The sequence below is a fragment of the Coptis chinensis genome, chromosome 3 (genome assembly GCF_015680905.1).
Source record: "Coptis chinensis isolate HL-2020 chromosome 3, ASM1568090v1, whole genome shotgun sequence".
In the NCBI taxonomy this organism is placed as follows: Eukaryota; Viridiplantae; Streptophyta; class Magnoliopsida; order Ranunculales; family Ranunculaceae; genus Coptis; species Coptis chinensis.
The window spans coordinates 117,550,324-117,563,725 of NC_141458.1; the positions used below are offsets into that span (position 1 = coordinate 117,550,324).

General features: G+C 39.0%; 1 protein-coding gene across 1 annotated transcript; it reads left to right on the forward strand.

Annotated features, from left to right (window-relative positions):
- Positions 1–171: 171 nt before the first annotated feature.
- LOC147513510 (uncharacterized) lies at positions 172–6,663 on the forward strand. Its single transcript, XM_086596574.1, is given in 9 exon segments — positions 172–309; positions 643–911; positions 914–1,823; positions 1,825–3,649; positions 3,744–3,827; positions 5,119–5,223; positions 5,351–5,459; positions 5,693–5,844; positions 6,110–6,663. Coding segments are annotated over 8 exon segments (3,828 nt in total). The 5' UTR covers positions 172–309; positions 643–712; the 3' UTR covers positions 6,554–6,663.
- The last annotated feature ends 6,739 nt before the right edge of the window (positions 6,664–13,402 follow it).

The window sequence follows — 13,402 nt, forward strand, 5'->3', positions numbered from 1 at the left end:
TTTAGAGCATCAATAATTTTGACCGTGTGTTTGAAATTTAACACCAAGCCAAATTTAGTAGGGGGAAAATCCTAATTGGCTCATCTAGTGGGGCTAATACTATTTAACCCTTATTATGGGTTAAATTGGCTAAAATATAAGGGGCACCCTCGAAAATTGGGATGGGCTTAACGAAAAAATATATATTGGGATGGGGTTGCAAATAAAGAAAGGAAGCATACTTGAACATGTTCGCTAAGACACATGATAAAAACTGAAAGAAAACCAGTGAATTTGTCCATCTCCAATTTCATATAAAAGAAAAACCAGGTTCGCCCATTTACTTTTACTCAATTTTCTCATTCATATGTATATTAATTCGCATTGGATTTCATATTCGTTTTTTTGAATCGTTGAATCTGATTAGTGTGTGTAAGTTGAATACAGTTTTTTGTTTGTTTGATAGAAAATAGGAATAAGGTGTTAATGAAATATTTTAATTTTCTTTCATTATCTAGGGTTGGGTTTAAGCTTCTTCTTCAACGAAATGGCATAGTTTTTATTTCTTTTTCTAAATGTCATTGAGTTTACGCTCTTTTTGACACGTGTTTATGAATGTTTGCAATGGTTGGTTGAGTGTGAAATTGGTTCCTTCCTTTGCAGGAAACACTAAGCTCCCTAACTTGTTTCAACTTTATCGTATTTTGGGATAGATAAAATTTTGGCCCAAGGAATGGAAAATCGTGAATCCAGTCGGAGTTATAAGCGGGATGTTGAGGAGAGATCTGATATGAAAGGTGATAGAGTTGGAGACGAGGAAGAATGGGATAGCAGTGAGAAGAGGAAGTACAGGTCAAGAAAGCACGGCACAGAAGAAGCTGAAGAATGGGACAGTGGTGGGAAGAGGAAGACTTCTGGGGATAGAACTGAGAGTAAAAGAGGTTAGGTGGTTCAAGTAGGGCTGGTAGTGGGGATGAAGATGATTATGACACAAGAAAGGAATTGCGTTCAAAGCAACTAAAGAAAAATCAGGAAGAGAAGAAGCATAGCAGTGATTATCAGGAAAGAGAATCGGAGAGCTATAGGAAGGGTAGAGACATTTCTGGGAGTAAAGGTGATGACAGTGAGAGAGAATCATCAAGGAAATCTAGCTCAAAGCCCCTTGTTCTTGAGAGTTCTCAGAGCAAAAGTAGGAGCAAATTGAGCAGTTCTCATGACGCTGACCAAGAAAAGACGAAAGATAAAGATTCCAGGTATTCAGAAAGGAAGGAGAGCAGCAGGGACAAAGGTCATGGAACTCGTGAAGCGGAGAAGAATTTAAAAAGATACGAATCCGACTCTGTCAGAAAGGGAGAAGAAAATAGTTATGTTGAGAAGTCTGATTCAAGGACTGGGAAAGCTTCCGATGTCAAGCATGGGACTGTTCGAGAGAGATTACCAGACCTCAGAAATGAATCTAATGAGACCAAAGCGAGGGTTGTGGACTCAAACAGTGATACACCAGTTAAGTCCAGCAATGGTGGAGAGAAAAGGATTGATGAGGAGAACTCTAAAAGTAGAGACAGGTCAGAGGCTCTTGAAGAAGATAATAGACTGGGTTCAATATCTCGTGAAGAGAGATCTAGTAGAGATGATAAGTTGAGGACAGTTCAAGATAAACCAAGTGGGATCTTTGAGGATATTGATTCTAATGCTCACAAGACAAGCACCAGAGGTCATGGGGAGAAGACAGAGACACACAGACATCTATCTGATCCTGCCTATGGCATTCATGATATTGCAGATAGTCGAGAAAGGTCTATTAACACAGATGAGGATGGACGTGCACGGACAATGGATAGAACGGAGAGAAGTCAGGCACTCCAGAAGGTCTTGGAGCCCTGGGAGGGGTGGGAGGCGCCATCGACAGTCAGGTGAGTCTGAGTCGGACAATGAAAGAACTATTAGTGTTAAGGAGAAGGAACGGGAAAAGGAGATATATAGGGACAGTGAAAGAAGCATCAACCATAAGGAGAAGGAACAAGAAAAGGATAATTATTATAGGAACAATGAAAGAAGCCTCAGTCTAAAGGAGAAGGAACGAGAAAAGGATAATTATAGGGATAGTGATAGAAGCATTAGTCTTAAGGAGAAGGAACGAGAAAAGGATAGTTATAGGGATGATAGGTCAAAAGGCCACGATAATAGTTGGAGCGATAGAAACAAAGACCGTGAAGGTTCCAAGGACAATTGGAGGAGGAGATATCAAGGTGGCAATGATAAAGACTCGGCATACGTGGATGTCAATATTGATTATGAAAATGGTTGGGATTCAAGAAGAAGGGATCGTGAGAGGATTGATAACGACAAGGTTCATTTTAACCCTGGCTATAGGAGAACAGGTAGAAATGATGGTTCAAAAACTTCATCAAGCTATGGGAATGCGAATCGGAGCTCAGAGATGATTGAAATTCGACCCACTTCTATCGATTATGGAAGAGATGAATCGGGGTCAATTTTGACTGGAAGGAAAACTGAAGGAGGTCCACAGACTGATCATACCTCAGCCACAAGTGATGAGCAATGGGGAAATCTTCCTGATGACAGGTCACGAATGACTGATGTGTTTGGTCCTGCAGATGATCTGCAAGAAAGGTATCCTGATGATGGCTTCTCTGTGCTGGATCAAAATTCAGGGAGGAACAATCTAGACATGGAAAAGGGAAGAGGACAGAAGGGTGTTGTGGGTGCTAATCGTAGTGGTGGTGGTCCTAGTCCTAGAAGTGCTTCACAACTTCCATTTGGAAATAATCAGGGTTCTGGGAATTTCAGTAGAAGTACTCAGCAAGGAGCAAAAGGGAGTCGGCTTGGGAGAGGAGGTAGAGGAAGGGTCCAAGGGAGGGATGCACAACGGGTTGGTATTCAGCTACCTATGATGGGACCTCCTTTTGGCCATCTAGGATTGCCACCTGGACACATGCAGGCTCTCGGACCAAACATGTCACCTGGTCCAGGTCCACCAATTGGACTTGGTGTATTTATTCCACAATTTTCAAATCCGAATGTTTGGCCTGGAGCTCGAGGTATAGATATGAACATGTTAGCTGGCCCTCCTGGTCCTTCTCCTGTACCTCCAGGACCATCACCATCTAGATTTCCGCCCAATGTTTTAACAGGCCCAAACCCTTCCATGTATTTCAATCAACAAAGCTCTGTAATAGGGGTCTCCCCTGGCATTTCAGGGCCTGGTTTTAATGCTATGGGAACGATGGGACGTGGAATGCCTAATGAGAAAGCTCTTGGGGGCTGGAGTGCTCCTAGAATTACTGGACCTCCCGGTAAAGCTCCTTCTAGAGGGGAGCAAAATGATTACTCCCAACATTTTGTTGACACTGGCTCGCGGCCCCAGAATTTCATCAGGGAGCTGGAACTCACCAGTGTGGTAGAGGATTACCCCAAGCTGCGGGAACTTATTCAGAAGAAAGATGAGATTGTATCCAAAGTTGCTACACCACCCATGTACTACAAGTGTGACCTTCGTGAATTTGTTTTATCTCCAGAATTTTTTGGAACAAAGTTTGACGTTATTCTTGTGGACCCCCCTTGGGAGGAGTATGTCCATCGAGCACCTGGAGTTGCTGACCTTACAGAATATTGGACATTTGAACAAATATCAAACCTTAAGATTGAGGTACCTTGTTTGCCTATTTCCATTGCTATTCTCTGTGGTCTAATGTCACCTTCATGTGTTTGTGCAATTTAACCTTTTCTTCGGGTGTCCTCAGGCAATTGCAGACACACCTTCTTTTATATTCCTATGGGTTGGTGATGGTGTGGGTCTTGAGCAGGGCCGGCAGTGCCTAAGAAAGGTAAGTATTGTTTGGGTATATAAAACATATATCATCACACGCATAAAACACATTTCCGTAACTGGATTTTTGAGTTTGATATTCTCGTATTCATTTCACTAGTCATTAAATCAATCATTCAAACCAAGAACTCTTAATTAGCAATTTTCAACATCAGAATATGGGTCCTCCGTCCTCTTTAATCGTCAGTGACTCAGTGTCAACATTTTTTTCTCTTGGACTATTTAGACATACCGAGTAATATTTTTTTTTTATGTTTTGTGAGTGTTTTTGTCTCGAAATCTCCGGCCCTCTCATTGTATTATTTCGATAAAGACCATCAGGTTTCACAGTATTACTGTTGGAGTTTCAGTAACTGGGTTTTAGCTTATGTTTGATATATTTTCTCATACTCATTTTACGAGTCCTTATATCAAATAAGGAGCTCTTAGTCTATGAAGCACCGACACTCCTCTAGGGGCAACGTATCCGTGTTGGACACGTATCTGACACCGACACTCCTCCAACATGTGTTTGATACTCGATTTGGAGTGTCGGATTTAATAATTGATTTTTAAAATTTCCAACACTCTGTGGACATGCTGGGGACACTTCTACATTTTATTCTTATTTTTTTAAAAGTGATTAAAATACTTAAAAGAATACATGACTTGGTAGGGTTTTATTTCACTCTTGAAATAAGAAAAATGAGGCACAATACACGACTGCACTTGATGATTGCCAAGTCCTTTTTATATATATTTGTTATGAATCTTCTATAATTGTTATTTCTTTTGTTGGCATTAGCTTGTATTTTGGACATGTATGTTGTTTAATCTTTTAGAGTAGGACATGTCCAAAACTAGAGTTCATATTTTGATTTAAATTTGTCCATGACGTATCTGTGTCCTATTTTTTTGAATGATGTCGTGCCCGTGTCGCGTGTCAGTGTCTGTGCTTCATAGCTCTTAGTTAGCCCATTTTTAACATCACAATATGGGTCCTCTTTAGAATTTTAATCGTTCATGTCAATGATTCTTCTCTTGGAATATTTTGCTGTTTTCTTTTGTACCTCCTGTGAGAATGATGGTTTCACAACAGCATTGCTGTTGGAGTTCCCTGATGGAAACCATGAACTCTCTTTAATTCTTATTATAATTCTAACTGAAAATGATTCAGATTTGATGGAGAGTCACCCACCATCATTTTTGGAATGATTCCTGTGATTAAATTGGATATTATTTATTGGATACTTGGATAGTACTTCTGTACTCTGTAATTCTGTATATAAAATGTAATGTTATTTATGCAGTGGGGATTCCGGAGGTGTGAGGATATATGTTGGGTGAAGACGAACAAAGGTAATGCAGCTCCTGGTCTGCGGCATGATTCTCACACTTTGTTTCAGCATTCAAAGGTTGGTTATATCTTCTCTTATGGTTTTTGACATTTGTCATTATTGGCTTCCACACATAGAAGTGCTGTTATCACTCTTCAAGACGAGTCATTTATTACTTTTCTAAAGTCTCTTATCTGTAATGTAGGAACATTGCTTGATGGGCATAAAAGGAACGGTACGTCGTAGCACAGATGGTCACATTATCCATGCAAACATTGACACGGATATTATAATCGCAGAAGAACCTCCTTACGGTATGTATATGTCATACTTTACTAGAGTTTGACAGCAAGTTTTGATGATTTCACCCATTGTCATGTCCCAGTGCATGTTTTTGTATACATGAATAGTAAAGCATGGATATCAGATTAACTATTCCTGCTTCATTTCAAGTTATATGTTTTATATTTCACTCCATTGTGTATCAATATTCTGCTTATATTGCTGCTGAGCATGGTGCTGAATTTTGTAACCAATTGAATGGCAGGTTCAAGTAAAAAACCGGAAGATATGTATCGGATTATTGAGCATTTCTCCCTTGGGCGTAGGAGACTTGAGCTGTTTGGTGAAGATCATAACATTCGGTCTGGTTGGCTGACTGTAGGAAAAGGATTATCTTCTTCAAACTTTAATGCAGAGGTAAAGTATCTAACGAACCCACCTTTCTTTCCTCTGAAGAGCATGACACAAGATCAATTGCATGTTTAATCCTAGGGAGCCAAAATCTGATTTGCTAAATCTTTTTGGTTGTACTTGTATCTTATGTCTGACTTGGAAAGGGAGCATGACACAAGATCAATTGCATGTTTAATCCTAGGGAGTCAAAATCTGATTTGCTAAATCTTTTTGGCTGTACTTGTATCTTGTGTCTGACTTGAAAAGGGTTTTCCCTCAAAAAATGCAGGGTTATATCAGGAATTTTTGTGACAAGGATGGGAAAGTTTGGCAAGGAGGAGGAGGACGGAATCCACCCCCTGAAGCACCTCATCTAGTGCTGACAACACCTGATATAGAGGGCCTCCGACCTAAGTCTCCAATTCAGAAGAATCAGCAACAGCCGCAGTCATCATCCCTCTCCCAGACAACAGTCGCTTCAGTCAACAAGAGACCTGCAGCAACCTCTCCACAGAATCGCACTATTCTGAGCCTGAACCAAGAAGGTTCCAGCTCGAACGCTTCAATGCCGGTCCAGTGGACATCACCAATGGTTGGCATTAAAACACCAGATACAGTGAATGTGGTCCGAGATGACAAGTCGTTTGATGGTTATGGATATGAACCGTCTGGCGGGCAAGCAATTGGAGACCAACTAAATTTTGCATCTCAAGGAGCCAGTAATTTGTTGTAATTTAAACTATAGTAGAGCACCCAAATGGTGTGCTATTGAGGCCTGTAACTCTTTTTTCCTGATAAATGAATGGGAAGAAAGCCCTCTGTATCCATTATTAATTTTCTTCACGAGCGTCTCTACTATTTTGCTTTTTGTTGGTGATCATTTTCCTCAAGGATTAGAAAAACCAAAATAATCACAAAGGTTCAGGGGAGGCTAGTGAAACTCCTGCGCAGCTCTACTCTCTACTCGGGACCGAAAATATGTTAACTTTGTCATTTTAGCAATGCCAATTATATTAGAATGGCAAATTGGCATATTTCACTCTCGAACTTGTCAAGTTTTACCACTTACCCCCCTAAAGTTCAGTTTAGGCAATTTTAACCCTGTACTTGTAAAACGTATCCACCTTCATATTTCCGGCACCTGAAGAGTGACGTGGATTAATTTTTTTTCTTACGTGGAATTTCTAATTTTGAGATGTATCAAATTCTTGCACACTCAGCACACTTTGGTCAAGTCAAGTCAACAAAGACATGAGAAAATCACGTGACTTACCAACAAAACCACTCGCGCGCGCACAAAAAATTATTCCCTCTCGTATTTTCTATCCCCAAATCCCCAAATACCTAATTTGAAACCCTAATTCACAAATTTTCAAATTGAAACCATGGAAAATCTAAATTGAAACCATAGTTCATTTGTTGTTGCTCAAACTCATCATTTCGCTCAAACTCTTCATTGTTCTTTGCTCAAATTTTAGATGTCGTACAAGACAAAAAATTATTCCCTCTCGTATTTTCTATCCCCAAATCCTCAAATACCTAATTTGAAACCCTAATTCACAAATTTTCAAATTGAAACCATGAAAAATCTAAATTGAAACCCTAGTTCACTGTTGTTGCTCAAACTCATCATTTCTGCTCAAACTCTTCATTGTTGCTGCTCAAATTTTAGATGTCACGCGCACACAAAAAATTATTCCCTCTCGTATTTTCTATCCCCAAATCCCCAAATACCTAATTTGAAACCCTAATTCACAAATTTTCAAATTGAAACCATGGAAAATCTAAATTGAAACCCTAGTTCCTTTGTTGTTGCTCAAACTCTTCATTGTTCTTTGCTCAAATTTTAGATGTTTTTGTTGAATACACTGAAGTAAGTAAATGTTTGATTCTATGATATGTCCATAGTAATTTGCGTTATATAAATGTTAATTGTGCATCTTCTGATGTTAATTTCATTACTTAAATGCAGTGGATTTTTTTTTTTTATCTTAAGCGTACATCATGGTGGGACTTTTGTGCGTAGCCCCAATTTGCAATATGATGGGGGAGAAACGAATTGTTCTTATGAAGATATGAATGCTAAAATGACATACCTTTATCTCAGAAATATGGTAAAGGATTTTGGTTATCCTCCTAGTAGTATAGCTGAAATTTTATTTAACACTCCTGGGGTGGAATTAGAAAATGGGTTAAGGCCACTTAGGACTGATAGTGATGTAAGCTCAATGGTAAAAGAAGCTGATGTATTTGGGAACATAGAAGTTTATGTTATACACAAGCAATCGATGCTAGTGATGATAGTGCTTCTCGAGTGATCTTTGAAAGTGAAGTTGGTAGTATAGACAATGTGAGTGATGAAGAGTTACTTGAGGTTAGGCATATGAGGGTTGAAATGAAGAAGTGTAAAAGGGGAGAACATAGATGAAAATGGTGAAGGGGGCTAGTCAAAGCCGCTGCAGAGATGACATAAATGGTGAAGGGACTAGTGCTCCTCCCCCGATGTGGCATTGTCGAAGAAACAGAGCACTAATGGGGGTATGCGGTGAGTATGGAGAAGATGGAGATTACTGACCCATCGAGAGTGATGAAGAAGATGAAGCAAAGATAGAACCCGGAGGTTTGTAGAAAGAAAAAAGAAGAGTTGGCCCACATTTAATACAAAGACAAATATGTTTGCAATTGAACTGCTTTGGGTATGAGGTTTACAAGTAAAGATGAGTTCAAGGACTGTCTAAGAGATTATGGAGTGGCAAATGGTTACCCAATTAAGTTTATAAAGAATGAATCAAGCGGGGTAACCGCTATTTGTGGTGAAGGATGTAAATGGAGATGTCATGCCAGGTCAATGCAAGTTGAGTGTAGGTGCGATTAAATCACTAAATGATTTGCATGAATGTAATAGGGATTTCAATGCCAAATTTTGCAATGCTAGATGGCTTTCTAAGAAGTACAAGACTCAAATCCTTGCCAACCCTAGGTGGAAGCTAGAGGACTTTGTTGCTTACATTTTGCATACATATGCAATCAATGTTTCATTGAATCAATGTTCCGAGCTAAGAAGTTTGCATTGGGGAGAGGGATTCAGTTATGATAGATCACTATGCCAAGGTTTATGATTATGCTCATGAGTTCTTCGACAAGAAATCCGGAGTAGTCTTGTTAGAGTCGCGAGGGTGAAAGTGCTACAAATGAGCTTAATTCACCAAAATATTTTAGAAGGTTTTATGTATGCCTAGATGCTCTAAAAAAGGGATGGGTGCATTGTAGACTGTGATAGGGTTGGATGGTTGTTTTTGAAGGGTTATATAAAGGGTGAATTGTTGACAAATTTGTAGGTAGGGATGGGAATAATCAAATGTATCCAATTGCATGGGGCTGTAGTTGAGGGTGAAAACAAAGATTCTTGGTTCGGTTTGTGAATTTGTTGGTTCATGACATTGGTGTGGCGAGATGGGTTTGGGTGGACTATTATATCGACAAACGTAGGGGTTGGTTGATGCAAAGTGCACACACTTTTGCCATTGGCGTAACACGAGGTGTTGTGCAAGGCATGTATATGCCAATTTTAGGAAGAGATTTAATGGTTCTATGTTAAAAGGAATTTTTTGGATGACTGCTAGAAGTACCACCATTCCAGTTTATGAGAGGAACATGAAAAGGATTGAATTAGTGTCGGTGATGCGAAAGAGTACTTGAGGACCAAATAAAATCCAGAACAGTGGTGTAAAGCTTTTCAGTTGGATACATCTTATTGTGATGCAGTTGAGAACAATATGAGTGAGTGTTTTAATAGTTGTATTATTAGAGCAAGGCTCAAGCCCTTAATTCATATGTTGGAGGACATCGAGATTTATATAGTAAAACAGGATGCAAAAAAAAGAGGGAAGCAATGCACGAGAAGTGGGTGATGTGTTTGCTCCAAGAATTAGGAAAACTATTGAAGAAAACAAGATGGCAAGTCCTGGTTGTGCATATACCATGGGGCTGAAGATTTTCAGGTTAGTAATGGGAATGATGGATATTCAAGTTGACCTAAGAAAGAGGATTTGAGAGAGTGGATTCTTCTTTGGGATTCCATGTTGTCATGCAATTTCTGCCATCTTTAAAGCTACCAAGAGGGTGGACAATTTTTGTGCAGCCATGGTATAAGGTTGAGACAGTTAATCATGCTTATGAAGAACATATAAAACCTTTGAATGGAGAAGTACAATGGGTGAAGACCAAATGTATAAAATTGTTGCCTCCAAAGGCAAAAGAATGCCTGGTAGACCCAAAAGAAATAGGAGGAAGGACCCACATGAGTCACCAAAGAAGGGACCACAAATTTCAAGGAGAGGGAAACATATGAGGTGCTCTAACTGTAAGGAGATGGGGCATAACAAGAAAGGATGCGAAGAACCTATTGCACCAACTCAAAGGCAACCTAAATTGACTGTAAGTGGTTATTTTATTATTTCTATTTTTATTTTGGATATTTACATTATTGACTTATATTGTTGTTTGGGTTATTTTGGATATTTATATCTACTCGAAGGTGAAAAGAAAAAACAAAGAGGGGAACACAAGTGCACCACCACAAAAGAGATCAAAGAAGAAACAGGTATCAATAATGCCATTCTTATCTTTAAACATATGATGTTTAATTTGTTTACTTTTGGGTCAACAATGTTTTTTTTGTAGGCCCCAAGTATTGCAGCTCCAAGTACTGCATCTCCAAGTGCAACAGCTCCACCTTCCAGTGCAACAACTCCACCTTCAAGTGCCCCCACAAGTACAACAACTCCACCTCCAAGTGCCCCCACAAGTACAGCTGCTCCAAGTACAACAACTCCACCTCCAAGTACCCCCACAAGTACAGCAGCTCCAAGTAATGCACCTCCAAGTACAACAGCTCCACCTCAAAGTAAAACAAATCCTAAAAGCAGATCCAAGAATGATATGGTATTGCTCTATTTCTAGTAGTATCATGTACTTCCTTTATTTGTCTCTCGAAAGTACACTTCTTTCTTCTCTTTTACAACTTCTTAGTACTTCCTTTACAACTCCTTTATTTGTCTCTACTTCACGGTAATGCTTTGCCATATATAGCCTAACTTGCTATGTGTAGAAAATTAAAGTTAAGCTAGAAATCAGAAATTTATAACTTGTTTAAGAGAAAGCAGAGACTTAAAAAGTAAAGCGGCTTAGAGCTTTTAAAAATGAAAGCCGATAACACTACATTTATAAGAGGGAGACTTAAAAGTATAAGAGAATGTGGTATGGTCTTGCTTTCTGTTTATTGGTAAAATGTGGTATTGCTCTGTTTATTGGTTTTGTTTTTAATTTGTATACTTCATACATATACACACATGTCATATTTGTAGGTCCCAACTATGACGAGAACCATCAAATCCAGGTTGTTGCTTCACAATCGCATCATCTACACCCGTGAGGTAAATAACCCAAAGGCAAAGCCGTGATTCTTGCTACAAGTCCGCCAAGAATACAAGGTCATCAACCTGCTCTTCTTGAGACACAAGCATCACCGCACTCCAAAGGTAAACAACCCAAAGGCAAAGCTGTGATTCTTGCTACAAGTCCTACCAAGAATACAAGGTCATCAACTGCTCTTCTTGAGACACAAGCATCACAAAGACCCAAAGGTAAACAACCCAAAGGCAAAGCTGTGATTTTAGATACAAGTCCACCAAGATCGCACCTAAAGCCCGCGAGGAAAAACATCACCGCACTCCGGCAGGGATGTAAAACATTAGTCGCACCTAAAGCTCCTACTAGAAAAGTGCATCAACACCGGTCGTGATTCTTGATTCAGTCCATCCAAGAATACAAGATCAACAAAGACTTTGGGTATTAAGCCTCGTGGCGGGCAATAAGACCAAGACCAATTGGAGGATATAACACCTCTATTTAATTTGGTTATGTCAAGAGGCATTGTTAGTATTGTCGGTAGGGAATTGGGATTTTGGTTACGTATTTTGGAACAAAGTTGTTTGATGTTGATATGTTTAATATTGCTCAGTATTTTGGAACAAAGCTATTTTATGTTTCTCTGTTTAAGTTATGTTGCTCTGTTGGAACAATTGTCGATTATTTTGGTTATGTATTATGTTGCTCTATTGCTCGCGTGCCTTTAAGTTATGTTTCTCTGTTGCTCGTGCCTTTAAGTTATGTTGCTCTGGAAAAGATTACCATTCAATTTGCTCAATTCTAAGTTTATAATGTGGAATGTGATGTCTATCTCATTTGAACGGCGAGGAGGCACAAATTTGGTTTGTTTTTCATTCGAACAAATTGATAAATAGACACTAATGCTCTCATCATCTATAGCTTGTTTCATTGAACAAAAGCGGACACTACCGACTCTTAATGCTCTCTACTCAGAATGGTTCACATCCACATATCATCTAAAAACTCAACGAGTAAGGTTTGCATAAAACATACTTCCAAAGACATCTCAAAAATCACTTCAACCAGTCAATACATTCAATCTTTAAAGTCGATACAATTCACTTCAACCAGGACAACAACAAGTAAGCAAAAACAAACACTATAATCCATTTCTTCTTCTCGTTCTTCTTCTTCGGGTTGTAATTTCAGCTCTCAATTCGCAATTTCAATTCTGCAATAATCACTTCATGACCATTCCCTGCCGGTGGATCAGCCCAGACAAAGAATAAACACCTTTCTGGGTGTGGAAACTTTCTACACCCAACAAATCTTCTTTCGGGGTTCGTTGGCGTCTGAGAAATCCATAACTTGGGTTCAAGTCCACAATAGCAAACGGTTCGGAATCGGGAGTTGCCTCGAGAGTTCACAGATGTGGTAGAATTAGACATAGACATCTAGAATTTGAGTATAAATGATGAGTTTGAGCAGCAACAATGAAGAGTTTGAGCAAGAAATGATGAGTTTGAGCAACAAACTGAACTAGGGTTTCAATTTAGATTTTCCATGGTTTCAATTTGAAAATTTGTGAATTAGGGTTTCAAATTAGGTATTTGGGGATTTGGGGATAGAAAAACTGAGAGGGAATAATTTTTTGTCTTGGCGAAAGTGGTTTTGTTGGTAGGTCACGTGATTTTCTCATGTCTTTGTTGACTTGACTTGACCGAGTGTCCGAGTGTGCAAGAATTTGATACATCTCAAAATTAGAAATTCCACGTAAGAAAAAAATTAATCCCGTCACTCTTGGTGCGAGGAAATGAACCGAAATATGAAGGTGGATACGTTTTACAAGTCTGAGGGTTAAAATTGCCTAAACTGAACTTTAGGGGGGTAAGTGGTAAAACTTGACAAGTTCGAGGGTGAAATATGCCAATTTGCCTATTAGAATTTGGTGAAACCGAGACAATTATTTTCTGAGATATATTCATCTGTAGACAACATGGATATTTTGGCCTAGGCTCTCTTTTCCCATACAATCTGCATTACAAAGAAGAATACCTCTTGCGTTTGTCTTTAAAACTTTAGCCATTGCCCATCAAATAAAACTTGCCTAAAATACATAAATCTTTGATAAGTAAATTTGCTAATTACAAAGAAGAAGAGATTATAAACCAAAGAAATGTAAAGGAAGCAT